The sequence below is a fragment of the Astyanax mexicanus genome, chromosome 3 (assembly GCF_023375975.1).
Source record: "Astyanax mexicanus isolate ESR-SI-001 chromosome 3, AstMex3_surface, whole genome shotgun sequence".
Lineage (NCBI taxonomy): Eukaryota > Metazoa > Chordata > Actinopteri > Characiformes > Acestrorhamphidae > Astyanax > Astyanax mexicanus.
This window is the reverse complement of record NC_064410.1, coordinates 35,524,574-35,545,446: the sequence shown is the minus strand read 5'-3', so window position 1 is coordinate 35,545,446 and position 20,873 is coordinate 35,524,574. Positions and strand designations below refer to the sequence as shown.

Below are 20,873 nucleotides of genomic sequence, written 5' to 3'. Positions count from 1 at the left end.
TAAATTTGATGTAATGCAGGGATTTTGTATTGATACCATTAATGTTGGATCTGGTGTAGGGCTGCACAATATATTGTTATACATTGTCATCGAGATGTGCGCAATGCGCAATAGTCACATAGCAGGATTTAAGGCAATTAAATCAAACACGTCATGTTGCACTGTTTTGCAATGTGTTTATTAAATGAGATGGTTTTCTTTTGGGTGAATGTTTTGCAGACAACAATAATACATTGTAATAATGTTTATTAATGCTATATTCCATGTCAAAATACTTCTTAATACTAAATCCAATTCCAAATGGAGACTTTTCTTTAATTGATTAAATAACACATTGTGCTGTTGTGTTTTTTTTTGTCAGACACCTGGATGTTGGAGTGAAGAAACAAGCGAGGGAGAGCTGAGGAGCACGCACCAGCGCTCGGCGTCCTGGGGCAGCGCTGACCAGCTAAAAGAGGTACAGGAGTTACACCCCTACTGCCCACACATACCAGATGTGAAGGAATGCATTGAATGCTCATATGGGATCATTTCTGGTAACTCAAGTCTAGTATAACATGGGCAGTATTAAAGCAGCATTGTTGTAAAAAAAAAAAAAAAATTCTTCTTTATCCTTATGCTCCCCCTACAGTTGGGAAGCAGTATTCTCACTAAAAGAGTTAGAACTAAAGAAGGATAATGTTGCACAAATTTCTGCAGTGTTTCAAGCGTTGTCCTACTTGCTTTACCAGAGTTACAAGTGCAGTTAGCAGCACATTAAGTGCGGAGTAGAAACAATATAGACAATATTGTCTTTGTTAACAGTCAACAGAACATCAAAAGGTAAGGTAGGGTTTAGGGGTGTACGTTATGTTAAAAAAAAATGATGTGCAATAATAACACTTGGATTTACCAATATCTATGTGAAACATTTAAGAATTAAGATAAGGCACATTAGTTTAGTTAGGCTCCTCAATTTTTTTTTACCAGTTGGCTAAAAAGTAGCTTGCTTGTGCGGTTCACTGTGGACCTCTACCTCACTTCACCTCGCTCTGCCTCCAGTCTGATTATGTCATGTGATCACAGTTTAGTACGGTTTAAGGTAAAAGTACATACACACAATAATACACACAAGCTTGTGCATCTGTAGACAGAATGCCTACCAGGTATATATACCAGATGCACGATGTGAAGTGTGTGTGCACAATATGAAGTGTGTGTGTGTGAGTGTGGTAAGCTTAGAATCTGTGGTCATCCTTCCTGCTGCTATTCATGGAGCTTTCGTTGTCACAGAAAAGCTGAGAGCAGCACTTTTCACTCTGTAATGATCTCATCTTGTGCTGGATAAAGCTGCTCGTATATAGAGCGGTCACACTCCGAGAGAGGGAGAGGGAGAGGGAGAGAGAGAGAGAGGGAGCGAGATAGGAGGTCAGATATAAAACCCTTTTACCCAGACCCATCTTCCCCAGTCTTAACCCCCCCCCACCTCCAAGACTCTCTGCTATATATAACTTCCTGTGTGGCCTCAGACATCCCGCGCCACCAGCAGTATGCTAGCATAGCACTAGCTGCATTGGCAGCAGCTTTATCACAGACACTGGTCACCACCCGGCCCGCACAGCGAGCGAGAAGATAAGCCAGTCCGTCCAGTAACGACCCACTTCCTCTTTCACCCCCCCACACAATTTATGGCCTCCTCATCTCTGCTCCTCCAAACTCCCAAACAATAAAGCCTGCGTGGACGTAAGGGCTGGGACAGTAATGTGTCCACTGAATCATCTGTGTGAGTGTGTGTGAGTGTGTGTGTGAGTGTGTGTGTGAGTGTGTGTGTGAGTGTGTGTGTGAGTGTGTGTGTGAGTGTGTGCGTGAGTGTGTGCGTGAGTGTGTGCGTGAGTGTGTGCGTGAGTGTGTGCGTGAGTGTGTGCGTGAGTGTGTGCGTGAGTGTGTGTGTGTGAGTGTGTGTGCGTGAGTGTGTGCGTGAGTGTGTGCGAGAGTGTGTGAGAAGCTTAAATATATAATAATAAATTATATAATAATATAAATAGATATTTTTTTGAAAATGAAAAGTGTATACTTTCTCATTCAGTGTTTTTTCCTACATAGTAAATTGATAATGAAATCATCCAGACTTTTAAGGAATAAACTTAAAACCAAAACACTCTGATGGCTGGTAACTCTGATGAACTGATGGTCTTCCTTTTTCTGGGGCAGTCCTGATGAGAGCCAGTTTAATCATAACGTTTTTGATTGGATTTGCGACTGCACTTGAGGATACTGTGAAAGTTCGTATTGACTTAACACTTTTTTGTTTACTATTCAATGTTTTTTCTTCATAGTTTGAATTGGTGACTTAAGTATTAATCTACAGTAGAGAAAATTTTATTTTAAAATTATTTTCTTAAATGACTTTAAGAAAAAAAACAACTTTTGACCGATACTGTAATTAAAATGTCTAAATATTTTATGTTTTTTTTTTTTTTTATAGAATGTGTCTTTTATAGAAGTGTCAGTAACACTTTATGATAAGGGTCACAAAGAACTACTTACAACAGTAATAAACACTGTTAAATGATTAAGTAATATCTCCAAAAATTATTAACTGATAACTGATACTAGTTTGAATGACTATAGTATTAATCTACAATACACAAAAAATAATGAAAAACCACTGAATTTAAGATGTGCCCAAAATTTTGACCAATACTTTAATTGAAATGTCTAAATTATTTAAAATTTTTGAACAAATTATTTAACTTATCCGGACAGTACAGTGGACATGGCAAAAACACCAGTGTATAAAAACTACATGAAAGGGAAGCTTACTGTTCCTCTATATTTGTAATAATGTGTTAATTCAAAGTAATTTTTTGAAAAATGTATTAATAAACAGCTTGTGTATGAAATTTAAACAACTATGCTGCTACACAAAAAATGCACATTTATATTGATATAGACTTGAGAGAGGTAGCACACTCTTATAAGAGTTTACAACAGAGGCAGATACATGCGTAATCGATAAATCTATAAAAAGCTCATGAGAGGGTTGTGTGTGTGTGTGTGTGTGTGTGTGTGTGTTTGTGTGTGTTGGGGGGGTTTGCAGCTGTAGTAAAAACCTCTTGCCGTTTCTTTACTTAAACGCTGGCATTTCTCAGTATAATGGTTAAGCTCTTCATCATAGTCAGATGGTTTCTTTATCTTTAAACCCTTAAATAATATCATGAGTACTGTTTTATCAGGCACAAACCACAGATAGCTTTTTTTCTCCCCATGAGCAAATCATCCCATGACTGCTTTTATTTTCAGGGTTTGTGGGGGAAAATTATCTTATTACTTAATCATTATGTCAGGCTAACAGCATGCTGTATTGTTTATAGTCCTGTTACTCTCACTACTATTGTGTATAAGGAATAGCCGAATTTACAAAAAAATACCTTAAAAGAACAATAATATAAATTATTTTTGGCACAATATATCACCCAAAAGAATAGTGGTCTACTTTAGAGGATGTGGCTTTTAAAGGATGTAACTTAAACAAAACCTGTATTATTGAACTGAATTGCTAGTTTAAGATAAGATATTGGAACAGAACAATATTCATTATTTTACATCATATTATTATTTTACAAAAGAAAAGTGTACTTAGAAATTGGAAACAGGTTTATGTTGGCCTTAAAAAGATTGGGTGCATGTGAGCAGTATACTATGCTATGTTTAGCTCAAGCTATCTGTGTGAAAAAAAAGGCCAGGGTGTGAACCAAAGCAAAGGCCTAAAGCTTTGACTATGACTCAGCAGTTATTTTAAAAAAACATCTCAGTACGAAAACAGGGCCTATATGAATGATTGGGTGTAAACTAAAATGGCTAAAGTAATTCACACCTTATTCACTGCTGCTGTTGTTTCTAATCTCAATGATTACTTCCTGAGAGCAAACCCCTGTTAGCAGTGTGCTTTGTTTAGCTACTGTTACTATAGTGAAATGAGCAAGTGTTGAAATAGTCACTAACCAATTCTAGCAGTAGCTACTGTAAATGTATAAGAGCAGAACGTGTCCAGACATGTTTTGGCATATTTACAAAACAATGAAAGTAGACGCTTTGCTAGAATGACTGATACCAGTAATGATTCTTAATGTGTGAAAAAATGTAAAAATGTTTTATACTTTAAGTTCAATTGAACATTTCAAGATTTTTTCTATTTTTTTAATTGTTGCATTTAGTAAAATAGTTGTGTAGTAAGATGTGCAGAGTTTTTTTCTCAGGCTGAAGATGAGTTTTGGATCTACTTTAAATGTATTTATTTAAACCATGTTGGTGGTTTGAATTACACAAACCAGTTACATTTTTTTTTTTTACTTAAACCAGTAAAAGGTTTGTTTGTCAGTATTAGCTAATACACAGTCCAGTACAGTCAGATTTTTTTTCTTAACATTGGATCATATTGGAGCCTTTTGGAGTAGAGCTTGCAATAATAAGTATTTTGACTAATTTCAATCAATCAACCTTTATTTTCACTCGGTGTAAAAACATTGAGGGTGAACCTCATTTACAATGTTGCCGAGCCTTTATAACATCAAAGGGATTGAACACATTTAATAATAATTTAGAAATAAAAAGAAATAAAATAGAAAAAAATATATAAAAAACAAAAGAAGTACTAATTTTAAATCAACATTTAATGAAAAAAAATATATATATATATATATATTTTTGTTGTTGTTGTTTTTCATTAAATGTTGATATATATATATAATAATTCTAAAATACCATAAAAAAACAAATTTGACACATAAAAAGTAAAAAATGTAGAACATATAAAATAAGTAAATAGATAATAGTAAAAGTAAAGTAAAATGTTACAAATTATAAGTGATTAAATTAATTATATAAAACTAAGAACAAGAATGAAAATATAAAACATTAAAATAAAAAAATTAAAAAGTAATAATAATAATAATAAAAGTAATAATAAATAAACAAACAAACAAACAAAAAAAAAAAAAAAATATATATATATATATATATATATATATATATATATATATATATATATATATATATATATATATAAATAAAATAAGAAAAAAGATAAACTAATAAAAAGTCATTTAAAACAGTCACAGGCTTTTTGATGGTGACTAAAAGTTAGAAACTAAAAGTTTAAAATAATTCAGTGATCCCAGCAAGCTGAGCTTTAATGTTTCCTGTAGTGAATTTAGCACTGTAGCTAAAAGGAGATTTTCCCAGTTCACTAAAAACTCTTGGTACCTGACAGGTGATCCAAACACTGGAGCGAATCTGATATGTATTATTATTAGGTTCCATTGCAATAGTATAAGTATGCATTATTAAATTAGTTTGATAATAAATCTCTAAAAACAAAAGAAACATAAGATTTAAATCTTCAAATATTGTTTACACGTGTAAAGTGCTGATATTTAGTGAGTAAATATGTAATCTGCAGTGTTTGGGCACTTTTGAAGACACAGACTAAGTTAAGTGTGAGGGAGCCATTTATCGTTATCTCCCATTGCGCTTCTGTTCCCAGTACTGTAAAATACGGTACTCCTAAACATTAACAATTAGTCGACAGATTTAAATAATCAACATTTTCAAATACAAATAAACTAATAGCCTTTTTTGTTCTATAAAGTTCTATAAATACTGACTATAGTCCTTTTGTTTCTCTGCATACCTACTCTGCAATTTTCAGTAGCACCACAGAGCAGGTATTACTTAAGTGGTGGTACTTTTTTTTACGTGGGTTGGGTCAATTTTTAAACATCTCAGTGTCACTGCTGGACTAAAAATAGACATCCATCCAGAAATATCTGGCCAGCAGCGTCCTCTGGCCACTGATGAACTAAAAGATGACATGATGATGATTTGTTGCTGACTTAATATCTACAAGGTGGAGCATCTAAGTAGGAGTGTCTAATAGAGTGGACAGGGAGTGAACACGGTGTTTAAAAACTCCAGCAGCACTTCTGTGTCAGATCCACTCATACCAGCACAAAACACACACTATAACCAACACACACCACCACCATGTCAGAGCAATGCACTGCTGAGAATTACACACCACCCAAATATCTTAAATCCATCAATTTAGCATATAACTAAATAGATCTCACGTTACCATATTTGATATACCAGGGGTTTGAGTGACTATAACCTTCATACATACAGTCATTTCTCAGTAAATTTCTCATGTTTTAACTTCGAAACAGCATCTAGCACTATCTCCTGTCTACTGTCAAATTTAATCAGCTGCTGTATATCTGTGGGTGCTATACAGGAACTTGCAGAACTTAATCGTTATCAGAGAAAGAGGGCTGTAGAGAACGCTAAGAGGTGAAGACCTGCAGCATCAGCAGTCCCTGAGCAATATTGCAAAATTTGTCAAAACTTGCTGACGGCTGTAGCGGCAAGTAAAAAGAAAAAGAGTGCGATTGATATAAAGATGATAAAAGATCACTCTGCCTTCCTAGTCTACACCTTTTAAAGCAGCAGTCCTTAAGTTTTATTATTTATTTATTTTTGTATTGAAAGTAGATGTATTCCTAAGTGAGGAATGGGTGCTTTAAAAGTACTCTACGTAATGCTCAATCCAATTACATATTCTCACCAGAGAGATCTTTAACTCCTCAAAACATAGAGATTGTCGTATTAAAAAACAATGATGCAAACAACATCCATGCCACATCTGGTTCCAAAAAGTGTGTCAAAGGAAATTATTATTATTATTTTTTTAAATGTTCAAAAACCTTCTTCATAGAATCTTTAAAATGATGAGAAAGACTTTTTTTGTGGATGTTTGACACAGATGTAAGATGTAAGAAGTTTAAAACACTTAAACCAAGATACATTTTTGGTTAAATGTTTACAGACAAATTTTAATGTGTTCAGATGGCCCTCTTTTGTACAAACACTATTGCCCCTATCGAAGAGCTGTATACAAGCACACTGTTCAAGTTTAGGATAGATTTGACAGGGTTAGAATGGAGTTATTATCTCAGACTGTAGGAAGTGTAGTGGTTTAAAAAAAAGAGATCTGATGATAAAGAAGAAAAAGCAGATTTTCCTGGTCATGGCTGTGGTAGGTCCAGTGCTGATTTAAAAAATAACCCTGTTGGTTTATTGTTTGTATAGAGATGCTCTCATTATTGCTGTTCTCTCTTTGATTGTCTTATAGCGACCCCTAGTGTTCACTACTAAGTTTTAACACTTAGTCATGAATAAAATGTAAGTTCAGTGGTGTTAAACTATTAATTCGGCATCTGTTTAAATAGGAAAATAATCACTAAAATATAATAATTAATGCCTAATCTGTGGAATTAATATACAGCTCTGGAAAAAATTAAGAGACCACTTCACTTTCTGTATTAGTTTCTCTGATTTTGCTATTTATAGGGATGTGTTTGAGTAAAATTAACATTGTTTTTTTTTTTCTATAAACTACAGACAACATTTCTCCCAAATTCCAAATAGAAATATTGTCATTTAGAGCATTTATTTGCAGAAAATTAGAAATGGCTGAAATAACAAAAAAAGATGCAGAACTTTCAGACCTTAAATAATGCAAAGAAAACAAGTTCATATTCTTAAAGTTCAGAGTTCAGAAATAAATATTTGGTGGAATAACCCTGGTTTTTAATCACAGTTTTCATGCGTCTTTGGCATGTTCTCCTCCACCAGTCTTACATGCTGCTTTTGGAGAACCTTATGCCACTCCTGGCATAAACACCATCATATCTCTCTCTGTCTCTCTCTCTCTTTCTCTCTCTCTCTCTCACTAGCAGATAGCGAAGCTCCGGCTGCAGCTCCAGCGCAGTAAGCAGGGAGGAAGTCGCCTTAGTAAAGACGGCAGAGAGCTTCTGTCTCCTCTTCACTGCTGCATCATCACCACCACCTCTCACAGCACCATCAGCACCGCCAGCCAAGCCCCGGTGAGCACACACACACACACACACACACATATACACACAAACCCAAAACAAGCACACTACAGTCATCTGTGACAGCCAAAACACAGAGAGCACTCGGGCAAACACACTCAAACATGCACACTGACATCATCACTACGAGCCAGAACACTGTGAGCACATAAGAACACACAACCCAACATGCTACCACAATCATTGCCATCATTGCCAGCTTATCAAACACAAAACACTGTATTTCCATCTAATCCTAATGCACAGTTACTATGCCTGCTAAGTTCAAACAACCTACAAATTCAGATAAAGGCCTAGTCCCAGTTGTGTACTACACACTAATACTGTGGGGTTTATACTACATCTACTAATCTTAATAGTGCATATTTGGCAGGATAGCCTCATATGTAATAAGAATATTGTATTACTTTTGTTTACGTTACTAATACTGCTTCAATATTGCATTGTGGGAAAATAGTGTCCATTATTACCACTCAAAAAACAAGTATGAGTACACAAGAAATCAGAGACTGTATTTTGGATATTTGTGTAACTTTCACACTTTTATCTATACCACATACTACATTCATACGTGTTGCTATTCATACCTTAATTATTCCTCTTTGACATATATATATATATATTGTCAATTCACAGAGTATGACAAAATTAAGTAGCACTCACATAAGACAGCATGAAGTAACACAATACAGGAAAATGATAGATCCTGCACCGATTACTAGAGTTATACATGAATTTAAAGACATAAATCTAAGATATAGTACTAAAATATTATACTCTAAACGCTATATGGAAACGCTAAAAGACGTTTATAGTAGTTTGAAGTAAATTTTGGCTCATTGTCCTGTTATAGAACCCATAATTTTAACAAATGCTTTGACATTTGCATTTAGGATTTGCTGGTATTTTGTACATTTTCCTTTCATCTGTGCAATATTGCCTCTGACACTTGCAGCAGAACAACCCCAAATAATAATAAATCCACTACCTTTCATTACAGTTGGCATGCTGTTCTGTTTTCACATGTCTTTGCCAATTGTGCACAAAGAGTTTTTGTTTTGACTTCATTAGTCCACAGCACTTGTTTGCATATTTATACACAGATTGTTGTGATTAGGCTGCAGGTACTATTTCTTCTCATCACTAATTCATTAAAGTGAAAACTTGGAGTGTCCAAACCTTTGCACTGACGAAACAATTATATTAAAAAAAACAGAACTATGTATTAGAATTTGGTCAAAATGTTGCTTTATATATTTAATTTAAAATATTATGTAACTAAGCATGGCCAAATTTTAACATACAAGTTCCTTACAATTAATTGTTTAAAATAAAATCCAAACCAGAATGAATTTATTAACACTTTGTGCATACACAGTTCCTGCAGTCACCCATGTCGAAGCCGGCACAGATGCCACTGTCCAACATCACTGTGCCGAAGCCTTCCATCTCCAGAGTGCCCAGCAGTATGGAGGGCATCAACCACGAACTGGAGAAGGTCTTCATCAAAGACAATGGAGAGAAGGAGGAGCTAAAGGTATACACACCCATACATACACAAATATATAGTAAATATAGAAACTCCTGTATTCATACACAGCTCTGGAAAAAAATAAGAGACAACCTCAGCTTTTCCTATTCATAGAAGTATATGTTAGAGTAAAATGCACATTGTTGTTTTATTCTGTAAACTACGGACAACATTTCTCCCAAATTCCAAAGAAAATATTGTCATTTACAGTATTTATTTGCAGAAAATGAAAAAAGACTAAAATAACAAAAAAAATGCAGAGCTTTCAGACCTCAAATAATGCAAAGAAACAAGAGTTTTAAGAGTTCAGAAATCAATATTTGGTGGAATAACCCTGGTTTTTAATCACAGTTTTCATGCTTATTGGCGTGTTCTCCTCCACCAGTCTTACACGCTGCTTTTGGATAACTTTATGCCACTCCTGTTCAGCTTTTTTTGATGGCTTGTGAATATTCCTCTTCTTGATTATATTCCAGAGATTTTTAATTTGGTAAAATCAAAGAAACTCATTATTTTTAAGTGGTCTCTTTATTTTTTTTTTTTCCAGAGCTTATATTTTTCAGAGATTATATATAAACTGACTAGAATATGTAAGACACCACACCTGGTCACTTTTAGTTCTCGTAGTGTCACAAGTGATGGTGTGCTGGGATATATAATATAAATAGCCTTTTTTGCAAAATAAAAAAAAACGCTTAGTCAATGTATCCTGAAAAATTATTTAACATTAATTGTGATTCACACCACTGCTGTAATGTGAAGTTTATTTTTTGTTCTGCTTCCAGGCTCTGGAGGTCCCTGATGGCCGGCGAGCTCCATTTCCCCCTCAGCAGCGCAGCAGCAGTAGCCGCAGTGTGGACACTCAGACCCCCTCGGTACCCGGACGCTCCAGCAGCTGCTCCAGCCTGTCTCCATGCCCCTCACCCGCATGCCCACCAGGATCACACGACGGCAGCCCATACTCAACAGATGAGCTACTTGAAGACCGAGACAAAGGTCAGCCTCAGACTTCTGCAGCAGTAATAATGCTTGAGAAGATCTGGATTTATTCCTTCCAGAATAAAGAGAATACACCAATCCACTATTACGTTAACATCACATGTGGTGGTCCTGTGTGAGCCTGACCATTGGACTACAGTCTGTAATTATAAAACTACACAGTGCACGGATGTGGTGCAGGGATGTGGTGATGTGTTTTTTTTATTGTCTGAACTTGTCTTGTTTGTTTAAATTATTAAACCTTGAAATTTGGTTTTGTGTTTCCTGTCTTCAGACAGTGGCAGCAGCTCCCCACTACCAAAGTTTGCCTCCTCGCCCAAACCCAACAACAGCTACATGTTTAAGCGGGAGCCTCCAGAAGGCTGTGAGAAGATTAAAGTGTTTGAGGAAATGACGTGAGTTCATAAAGCTATTTATTTCTAGCTCTGACAATAGAACTGTTTCTAAACTATTTCTGGAAATAAACAGATTAATTACTGTGTAAATACATGAAACATGTTACTGTATCATGAGATCATGAGATTAGGGGTGTAACCGCACACAAAAAAATACATAAGGCTTAACCCAGTGTTGTTTTTATTATTATTATTATTTTGAACAGTCTTGCAAGTTGCAGTTTATTCCACCTAGTGTTGTATAGTTTCCCTGAGGTAGTGCTGTTAAGCAGTACAGTGTAATTGTTCGCATGTTCTGCTTATTTCTGTATACACACACACACACACACCTTACAGCTGTCCATAAAGTTGCAAAGGTCTGAATATTAGATATACTAGTTTATTTTCAGTTAATAAATAATAAAGAAAGAAAAGACCAATCATCACTGTATGTTTAAATGTTTTGTTTTGTGGACACCCCTTCTAATTGAATGCGTTCAGCTGCTTCGCTTTGCCCCCATTGCTGACACAGATGTGTAAAGGCAAATAAAGCTCATCTAATGCATAGACCAGAACCAGAATAGAAAAGAACTCTCTACTTGTACTTGTAAATTTATTGTTTTTACCCTGAAATATGTAATATGTAATATGTAATATGTGCATTCTCCAAGCAACTGTATATATAAACATTTATATATATGTGTATATATATAAATTCCATATATACACCTTGCTAGCCGTGAAATAAAAGCAGCAAAAGCAGTTTTTGTGGACAGTTGGTTGTTTCACAGTATCTGAATATTTTTTTAAATGATTTCTTTTGTTGAGTTACCCAAAGTATGAAGTAACCCAAAGTATGAAAATAAATAAATCTAATATTAGAATTAATAAATAAATAACTAAAACTAAGCACTAATAAAAAATAAAAAATAAAATAAAAAACAGCAAACCTACTTTTAAAAATTAATTAAAACTAACTGAATTGGAGGAGAAAAAGTAAAAAAATAAATTAAATTAAACTATAATGAAAAATGTAAAAACTATTATAATCTTGACTCGGACTTTACATTACATTACATTGTATTTAGCGGACGCTTTTTTTCAAAGCGACTTACTGACCTTATAGAGGCCAGAGGGGTTATATTGGGGTAGAGGAAGAAAGAAGAAGGGAGCAGGGAATGAGGTTTTTAAGTAGTTAGTTAGTTAGAGGTGTTAGGAGCGTAAGTGCTCTTTGAAGAGCTCTGTCTTCAGGAGTTTCTTAAAGGTAGCAAGGGATGCTCCTTTTCTGATAGCTGTAGGCAGCTTTTTCTGCCATCTGGGAATTATGGAGGACAACAATCTGGGTTGTTTTGTGTGAATGTTTAGCAAAGCTAGGCCTGGGGGTAAGTCTTCAAGAGACTTGGGGTATCTACTTATTAAAATATGTTAATTTTTATCCGTTTTGTTCTTTCTTTTTCAGGTCCAGGCAGTCAGCTGCTGTCCCCCTCTTCTCCTGCCCTGACAAAAACAAGGTGAACTTCATTCCCACCGGCTCAGCGTTCTGTCCGGTCAAACTGCCCGGCTCCCTGCTGCAGCATTCTGCCTCACAGCCCGAGGAGGAGGAGGGTGATCCAGGGGCCGGCCCCAGTTCAGAAGCACCCCCTGTCTACGCACCGTTCCACCCCACTCAGGTCTCCACCAGCACCAGCACAGACGACCCACCAGAGTCCCCCGCCACATCTCTGTCCCAACAGCAGGAGGCGCCCTCGGAAAGCCCCGCCCCATCTCAGAACTATTCAGTTAGCTAGATTTGCACGGAGCTGGTCTCTGTTGCTCTTCACTAACCCTTGTCCCACCACAGGCTGCCTAGAGGGCCTCTATTCACCCACCCACCCACATCCCTTGTCCTCTCTGGAGGGTTGATTCCCATCTTTGTGCTGAAAACTCCACTGTCTGCATGGCATAGCAACAAGGTCCCAAACACACAGAGAAACGTTCCAGTACAATCCACCTTCATGTCCACAGCATTCTCCTAAGCACTGTTAACTGACAGGGATGAACGTTGAGGTTAAAGTGTGGAATGATGTTGCGCTTTCTGGAAGTGTAAAAGGCTGTAGTTGGAGCAGCATCAGGAGAAGCTGTTTGTAATAGTTTCTATATAATTAATGCACAAATACAGCGCATGAGTGGATGTTGGTTTTACGAACCTCAAAATATGCAAGTGAGAAATTAAGATCACTGTCTTAAAAGAAAGAACGAATGAGCTGTCTTTTTAAAATCTTGTCTTATTTACAGTCAGGTTTATAAATATCTGGACCGCGTGCACGAATTTGTCATTTTTCCTCTGTACACCATCTCATTTTACCTGAAGCAGGATATGTACACATTCAGAATTAATTGCATTAGTCTTTGCAGAAGCCATTTTTAGGAATTACAGCCATTTTCCATAGTTTTGTCATTTTCTCAGACTGTTGTCTTGGTATTCTATGGCAAATTATTCAGATAAAAGGTTGGAAGTTGTAAATTGTAAATGTACATTTGGTAGCTGTTCTCAGTGAAACTTTCAGTGTGCTGTCTATATTGAGGCTGTAAGGAAAAAGAAAACAAAGCGGAATTGTTAGTAGCGGTTAAATAAAAAAAATGAAATATCATTGTAGAAGTCTACAATTTAAAGAAACCAAAATAAAAATACATATGGAGGGTTAACTTCTACTGTTAATTAGTCTAACAGAAAACATGTATATACAGATCTAAAAAAAAAAAAAATAAGAGACCACTTAAAAATTATGAGTTTCTTTGATTTTACTAAATTAAAAAACCTCTGGAATATAATCAAGAGGAAGATGGATGATCACAAGTCATCAAACCAATCTAAACTGCTTGAATTTTTGCACCAGGAGTGGCATAAAGTTATCCAAAAGCAGTGTGTAAGACTGGTGGAGAAGAACATGCCAAGATGCATGAAAACTGTGATTAAAAACCATGGTTATTTCACCAAATATTCACTTCTGATCTCTTAAAACTTTGTGAATATGAATATGAATCATTTTCTGCAAATAAATGCTCTAAATTACAATATTTTTATTTGGAATTTGGGGAAAATGTTGTTCATAGTTTATAGAATAACATAACAAGGTTCATTGTACACAAATATATACCTATAAATAGTAAAATCAGAGAAACTGATTCAGAAACTTAAGTGGTCTCTTAATTTTCTTTCCCAGAGCTGTATATAAAGCCTCTCTAATTTCAGACAATTATTTGGTTGACTAATAATAATATAGTATAATCCAGCCTGTTCAGCATGGGGAAGGAAAGGAAGTGCATCACATTATCTGTTAAACATGGTGGAAGATGACTGCTGATAAAAGTTATTTCTACTCAGATTCAATAGTGCTTTACAGTACAGATAATTCTCCAAAACATACAGTGAAAGCAATACAAGGACACAAAACGATGAAGAAACTGCATGTTCTTTAATAGCAAAGTCTGCCACTTGACTTCAACCAATTTTAGCAATGTTTTTTTTTTTGTTTCTTATGAAAAAAAAAACAATCCTGAGTTAAAGCATATCAAGGAAATGGACTCAGCATTTGGTTATGATCATGGGTTCGAAACTTCAAGCAGCCATGTATGGCATATAAAGAGTTTGCCCCCACATATCATACGTAGTCTTTATATTTATGATTAAATTATCTTGTCTAATTAATTTCTAAGACTTAAAATTAAAATTTAATTGAGTGACTGTGTATAGTATATATAAATGGCTGTAAACGTATTGAATTAAAGCTGAAAGGCTACACTTTCATTTATAAATCCTTTGAGTTGGTGTACAGTGAGAAAATTATGCAAATTGTCACTGTCCAGTACTTAAACCTTACTGTGCATCATTTGACGTTAAATTTGGTCACATTCCAAACATTTCACTTCTTCACAGATATCGAGATATCGTCAAGCCCAGGGCTTCACTTCCTTTCCTGTCAAGCGATTGAACCTTAATTTAGCAGAGCGCCCTGCGTATCGTATCGGCATTAACAATCATATTGCGCAATGCTGGAGCCTCCTTTTCAGCTTCAACACGGTAATGCTGGCGTTCGGTGGGGAAATACGTTTAGAAAAGGTTTAGTTGGGTTTAGTTGGGTCAGCGGCATGCATCTGAAACTGATTAAACTAAACATCCGCAGTATGAATAAGCTCTATATGTATCTATATCTATAGATAATCTATATTATCTAAAAAAAAAAGGAAACAAGGCTTGTCTGCATTGAAAACCATATATTACTTTACGTATGTTATAGAAAAGACGAAAAAAAGAGATTATACTCTTCAGAATTATGTTTACACTCTGTCCAGGTTTTGTAACTTTTAAAACATCCAATGCAAAAATAGAAAAAAAAATAGTAAAGAGTAAAATGTTCATATATAAAAATGTTCATAAATATATAAATATATATATATATATATATATTGCCACAATTATTGCACAGTATCCGTTTATAACCTAGCTTCAGGTGTGTCACTCGGAGTCTAAACTCAGGTAATTAGGAATGTACTGTGTATCCATTCAAAAAAATTAAACCCACGTCTCCCCACATCACTGCATTTTCCATTTGAACCGGTGGAAATGGTTCCGGAGTTACTCGTGACATTCCATGTTTGGAGGAGCAGTCCTGAATGTTTGTGAGTCTCGTAGTGTCACAGCAGTTTTAGACGGATGGAGGAGTGCCATTGATCCACTGGCAGCGTTCTGAGGCGAGCGGGCAGCATTCCTCCGTGATGGACGGGCAGATGCAGCCAGCTTGGCATAATCTCTAAGGAACACAAATCGATCTATAAGGAACAAATTTGTAAGGTTGACAGTATCTGCTGGTGTAATTGCCGTCCCACATTGCCTCAGATGGTTGTAAGTGCATCAGGGCTGCTGCCTCTTGGACAGATTGGGAGTGGGATTAATGATGTGTGTGTGTTTGAATGTATGTGTGTGTGTGTTGTGTGTGTGAGAGAGAGAGAGAGAGAGAGAGTTAGACAGAAAGAGAAAGAGTTAGACAGAAAGAGAAAGAGAGAGACACTGTGACAGAAATGCAGTAATAGCAGGAGTTTGACTGCATAAAGAAAGGCCAGTTTCTGAGAGTATTCATTTCTGTGCATTATGATGCACATTAGGTAAAAGGGTGTCTTCCGCTTTAGTTGACTACACGAGTGCCCTTTTCCACATCAAGTCTATTCTAATCTCATTCAGTCTGATTGATACAATTGTTGTTTCAGGTTTCGCTGAAAGCCTAGACTGTTCCAGTGTTGTGCACACGGTACAGGTGCACTATATAAAACTGTGTGTAAAACAAACAAAAAAATGAGTTTGTCCTGCATGGCTCCTATTGCTGTCTTCGTCTACCAGCCTGGAGAGGTTGTATTTAAAGGGAAATTTCACTGATTTATCCACCAGGTTTCTGCACAATTCTGTCAGCGAGATATAAACAGTCATTTAGATTGGGGTTTGGTGTGTAATGGTTTGTTGTGGAAAAGTTTAAGATACATATATAACCAAATGATAGCAGAGAAGTCACATGTGTCTACTAATTTTTACAGCTCTGGAACAAAATAAGAGACCGCTTAAAAATGATGAGTTTCTTTGATTTTACCAAATTGAGCACAAGCCATCAAACCAAGCTGAACTGCTTGCATTTTTGCACCAGGAGTGGCACAAAATTATCCAAAGATGCCAAGATGCATGAAAACTGTGATTAAAAAACAGGGTTATTCCACCAAATATTGATTTCTGAACTTTGAATATGAAGTTGTTTTCCTTGCCATTTCTCATTTTCTGCAAATAAATGCTCTAAATAACAATATTCTTATTTGGAATTTGGGAGAAATGTTGTCCGTAGTTTAAAGTATAAAACAACAATGTTCATTTTACTCAAATATATACCTATAAATAGTAAAATCAGAGGAACTGATTCAGAAACTGAGCTGGTCTCTTTATTTTTTTCCAGAGCTGTACATACTATTGGAAGATGTTAAACTAGTTGCAAATCTTAAGAATTAAGCTGTAATGGACCAAAATTAGAATATCCAATATTCAAACCAAGTTTTATGTTTTTGTTGTAATGTGCTCATAGAACTGAACCATAGTTCTCTTGATCCAGACCAAGATCTCTTTATTCGGTTGAAACAAATTGTGGTCATAAGTGTGGACTGTGCTTTCTGTGGCACCTGCTATTTTGATTTGGACAGAACTGAAAAGTCTGAAGTACCAGACCAAATAAGGGTTTTGTTGGTTGGTTCAGATGGTCAGATCAAGAAGTTTCAGGAAGCTGAGACAAGCTAATGTCATTTATGAAACAATAGAAGAAGAAAAAGAACAGGTGTGGTGATAAAATATGACTTCCCTTTGCATGCACAGGTATCACACAGCAGTATGGATGAAACTGATTGTGTTGGCGATCACTGTATCTACTGTAACTGTAGATTATTCCTTATTTATAAACAGAAACAAATCTAAGTGATCTAAGACTTAACTTTTATGCTCATGCACACAAAGGAAGTAGGATATTACCATGGGAAGTCCAACGCACGTCTTTCTACAAACCAAATAGTGTCAAGTATGGAGAGACACAGCCCATGTATGTAGGTGCAGACAACAGAACTCTTTAGAGCTCTTTATGTTCTTTAGTGCTCTCACTAAACCAGAACTAATCAAACCAAAGGCACAGTAAACAACGAATGTTGGTTCAGATTTGATCCAGACTTTCAGGTGCAAAAATGCTCTAGATTTCTTATTAACAGATTGTTTCACACCAAACCACTATAAATTACGTGTTTAAGTCTTAGCCATTTTATTCATTAATCAGAAATGTAGATAAACCTGATGTGATTTCCCTTTATTGCAGGTATTGGGCTGTTTTATTCATGTCATTGACTATGAGTGGGCATTATTTTCCCATTCATGACCACATCCACAAAGGTTTAATAATACACCTGCTGTTTTCTTCTACATTTCTCTCACTGACTTTGATAAACTGTATCTGTATAGTATTGACCAAAACCGACAATGTTCAGTTATTTAATGGAAACCCCACAATTTTATTGTACGCATTGACTTTCACCTGGGTGACCGTCTTGTTGCATTTTAGACAAAGACCCTGTTTACACCTCGTCACTTCATTATCTGTCTTTTTGTATCAGGATTATATTATAATAACATAAAGATCAGAGAGTGTGAACACACCCAAAACACATTTAAAATGAATACAAAATGTGGATTTCTAAAATCACTTGTTAAAGGAGTGCATCCATCTCTCCAAGAACCGTTTGTTTAACAACCACAACCCTGCGTAGTACAGTCTGACATAATTTTTTTGCAGTCTTTGTGCATGCTAGTCAAGTGAAGCGACCAGGTGTGAACAGGGTCAAAATGGCTTTAAAAGAAGTGATGCAAGTAATGTTTTTTTCTTTCATTCTTTATTCCGCACCTTACTATCGGTGATCAGTAGTTTATTTAATGATTCATACTGCTGTTATTTTGGTTAACTGAATAATGTGTGCAATAATATAAAAAGGTTATTTGTCTCATCTAGTAGGGAAAAAGGCAAACAACCTAATTGTGTTTAAAGCTGAAGTTTTCATAGTTCATCATTCCATTGGAAGAGAACGAGCAGCAGTTCTCCATTCCAGGTTCCAGGTTCAGTTTTGGTTCTGGAGTCGAGTCAGCATGCAGCCTATTGAAAAAGCCATCAACCCGTATGGAAACCAGCACTGGTGGTGGTGTGGTGTGACCAGAGCACATTGCTGGCCTATTGCTGGCAAGCCATCGTTTATTTGCATGAATATATGAGTCCGCAGGTCAGACGAAGGTCAGTCTGGGCTGCTCGTCCATTCGCCCACAATGGCAATAAATTACTGGGTTGTTGTGACCACTGTACCAACCGTTTGAGTGAGTGAGTAAATGCCCGAAATGGTGGCAGAGCTTTCTTTGCAAGAAAGTTGAGGACTGTTGATTTTACAGGGGGCAAACTCTCCATGTTAACAATATTTGGAACATACATTGCCGCGCCCCCTCGTTGAAGAGAGCTTTTGCGAAACAACTGTTTGGAAAAAAACACTGCACTTAAAAGCTTTGAACACACTCCTGTCCTCTGTCCAGCCCTGTGTTCTATAGTGATCACTCTTGCAAAGTTAGACTATCATTAATGTCAAGAACGTTTTTTTTTATTGTTTTCTCAAAGCCTTGTAGCTTTTACTTTATTATAGCCGTTTGGTGTCCTGTGGCACAGGCTGCTGAGCTTGCATAGAGTTTGTACATATGTCTGATGTTCGTGTCTGGTGACTGTCCTCAGCCGACAGTATAAAAAGCCACAACTTATTTTCTTTGGCCTGATGTGGCTAACTGTTTCATATTTTTCAAAATAGAGAACTTGTGTCTTATTTAAATAAAGTTATTAGCAGAACCAAATCATGTTTCTCTCTGATTATTCATTCAATTTTACTGTATACAGAAATGAAATGCCTTAAAATTCATATGGTTAGAAACAGGTGCACCACACTGCAGATGATTTTGGAGGAGCCTGTTGTAGGTAGGGTTGCAACGGTATGAGATTTTCACGGTATGATAACCGTCTCAGAAAATACCGCGGTATCACGGTTATCACGGTATCACAGTTTGTTACATATATTATTATTTTTTTGTTCAATTAACTATTTATTGTAGAAACTACACCGTCAGGTGAAGGAAACCATGTTTTTCCACTACTCTTAAGGGCATTAAGAGTGTATATATAAAAAAAAGTTGGTATATAACCAGATACTGCAGAAAGAGGGGATTTATTTCTGACATGATCCTCACAATAGAGATTTCTATTTTAAGGCTTTCACTACTTAAAACCTTCAACATATGAAAAACAGGCACGTCAGAATTTGAAAATGAACGCATGTAAATGAATGGCGTCTTTCACATCCAGTCCGGCCAGGACCTTTACACGGACACGTGAATCCATCGTAGCACGCACTTCACGCCTGTACCTGCGTGCCCAAATTTCGGATAACTCAGCGCTTTTGCGGGCGCTTACCGCATGGGTTATGCACGACTACAAAGAGGTTTTATTTATGTTCAGATTAAAATTATAAACTGAACACATACTTTGCGCTGCACAGCGGGGTGGTGTTCTCGGAGATGGGAGAACAGGTTTGATGTATTTCCTCCTTTAGCTGTGACTTTACGGCCACATTGATTACAAGCTTGTTGATTACAAGATTACAAGTCTGTTTTCGGGCTGTTTGAATGAGCGAAATATGATCAGAATTATGTAAATTAACACTAACATAGAAGCATAGAACTATTATTTAATTAAAATTATTTTTAAGAACAGCTAAACACAGTGCGGAGAAGTTCACGTGCGAGAGAGAGAGACACAGAGAGAGAGAGAGAGATTTGCGTGTTCTGATGTGAGCTACTCACAGGTAAAGGTTCTCTTTTATCTCCTCGTGCTCATTTTAGTCCAATTCATAATTCTGCAGTTTCTCAGTGTTTTCTGTCGTATTTTGCGGCTAGCGCGAGCGCTTACAACTAACACCGCGGGCCGCGAGGTGCAGCCGTGCTGCCGCTGTTATGCCGAATCCGACTCCCTGCTCAATCCGACTCCCGCTTCGCGGACAGAATCGGCACAACACCCCCCGCTGTAGAACTGCGGTAGTGAAAACAGTGCTTATAATTAAGTTAGTTAAGTTTCAGTTTTCGTTATTTGGTTCGTTTTCATTAACAATAATAATTGGTTACTTAGCATTAACATAGTGATTATCGCACCAGAGCTTTATTTAAAAATAAAATATATAATTAAAAAACAGATGCCTACATCTCAGACTATTTTCTAGAGCCCAACCCGACCCGGCCCGAGGAATGTGGTGGGAAATCTCGGCCCGAACGGACCCGATTTCGGGTCGGTCCTCGGGTCAGGTCTGGTTCGGGCAGAGAATCTAAGCTCTAGTCTGATGCACTTTCTGCCGTTCTCACCGCTGTGTGCTGAGTAGCTGAAGCGGAGCAGAGTTGCGCATGCGCGGGTG

General features: G+C 36.5%; 1 protein-coding gene across 4 annotated transcripts in view; it reads left to right on the top strand.

Moving 5' to 3' along the window:
* The window catches only part of glcci1a (glucocorticoid induced 1a), a 62,027-nt gene extending 42,758 nt beyond the window's left edge, over positions 1-19,269 (top strand). For 2 of the 4 annotated variants that reach the window (XM_049476423.1, XM_007236456.3), the window contains exons 3-8: positions 362-457; positions 7,779-7,925; positions 9,313-9,471; positions 10,251-10,461; positions 10,739-10,859; positions 12,298-19,269. In XM_049476423.1, coding sequence (XP_049332380.1) covers positions 362-457; positions 7,779-7,925; positions 9,313-9,471; positions 10,251-10,461; positions 10,739-10,859; positions 12,298-12,625 — 1,062 coding nt within the window. In that variant the 3' untranslated portion in view covers positions 12,626-19,269. Of the gene's footprint in view, positions 1-361; positions 458-7,775; positions 7,926-9,312; positions 9,472-10,250; positions 10,462-10,738; positions 10,860-12,297 lie in introns of all 4 variants that reach the window. The other 2 variants (XM_049476422.1, XM_022683088.2) reach the window with 1 other exon arrangement.
* Positions 19,270-20,873: the final 1,604 nt, after the last annotated feature.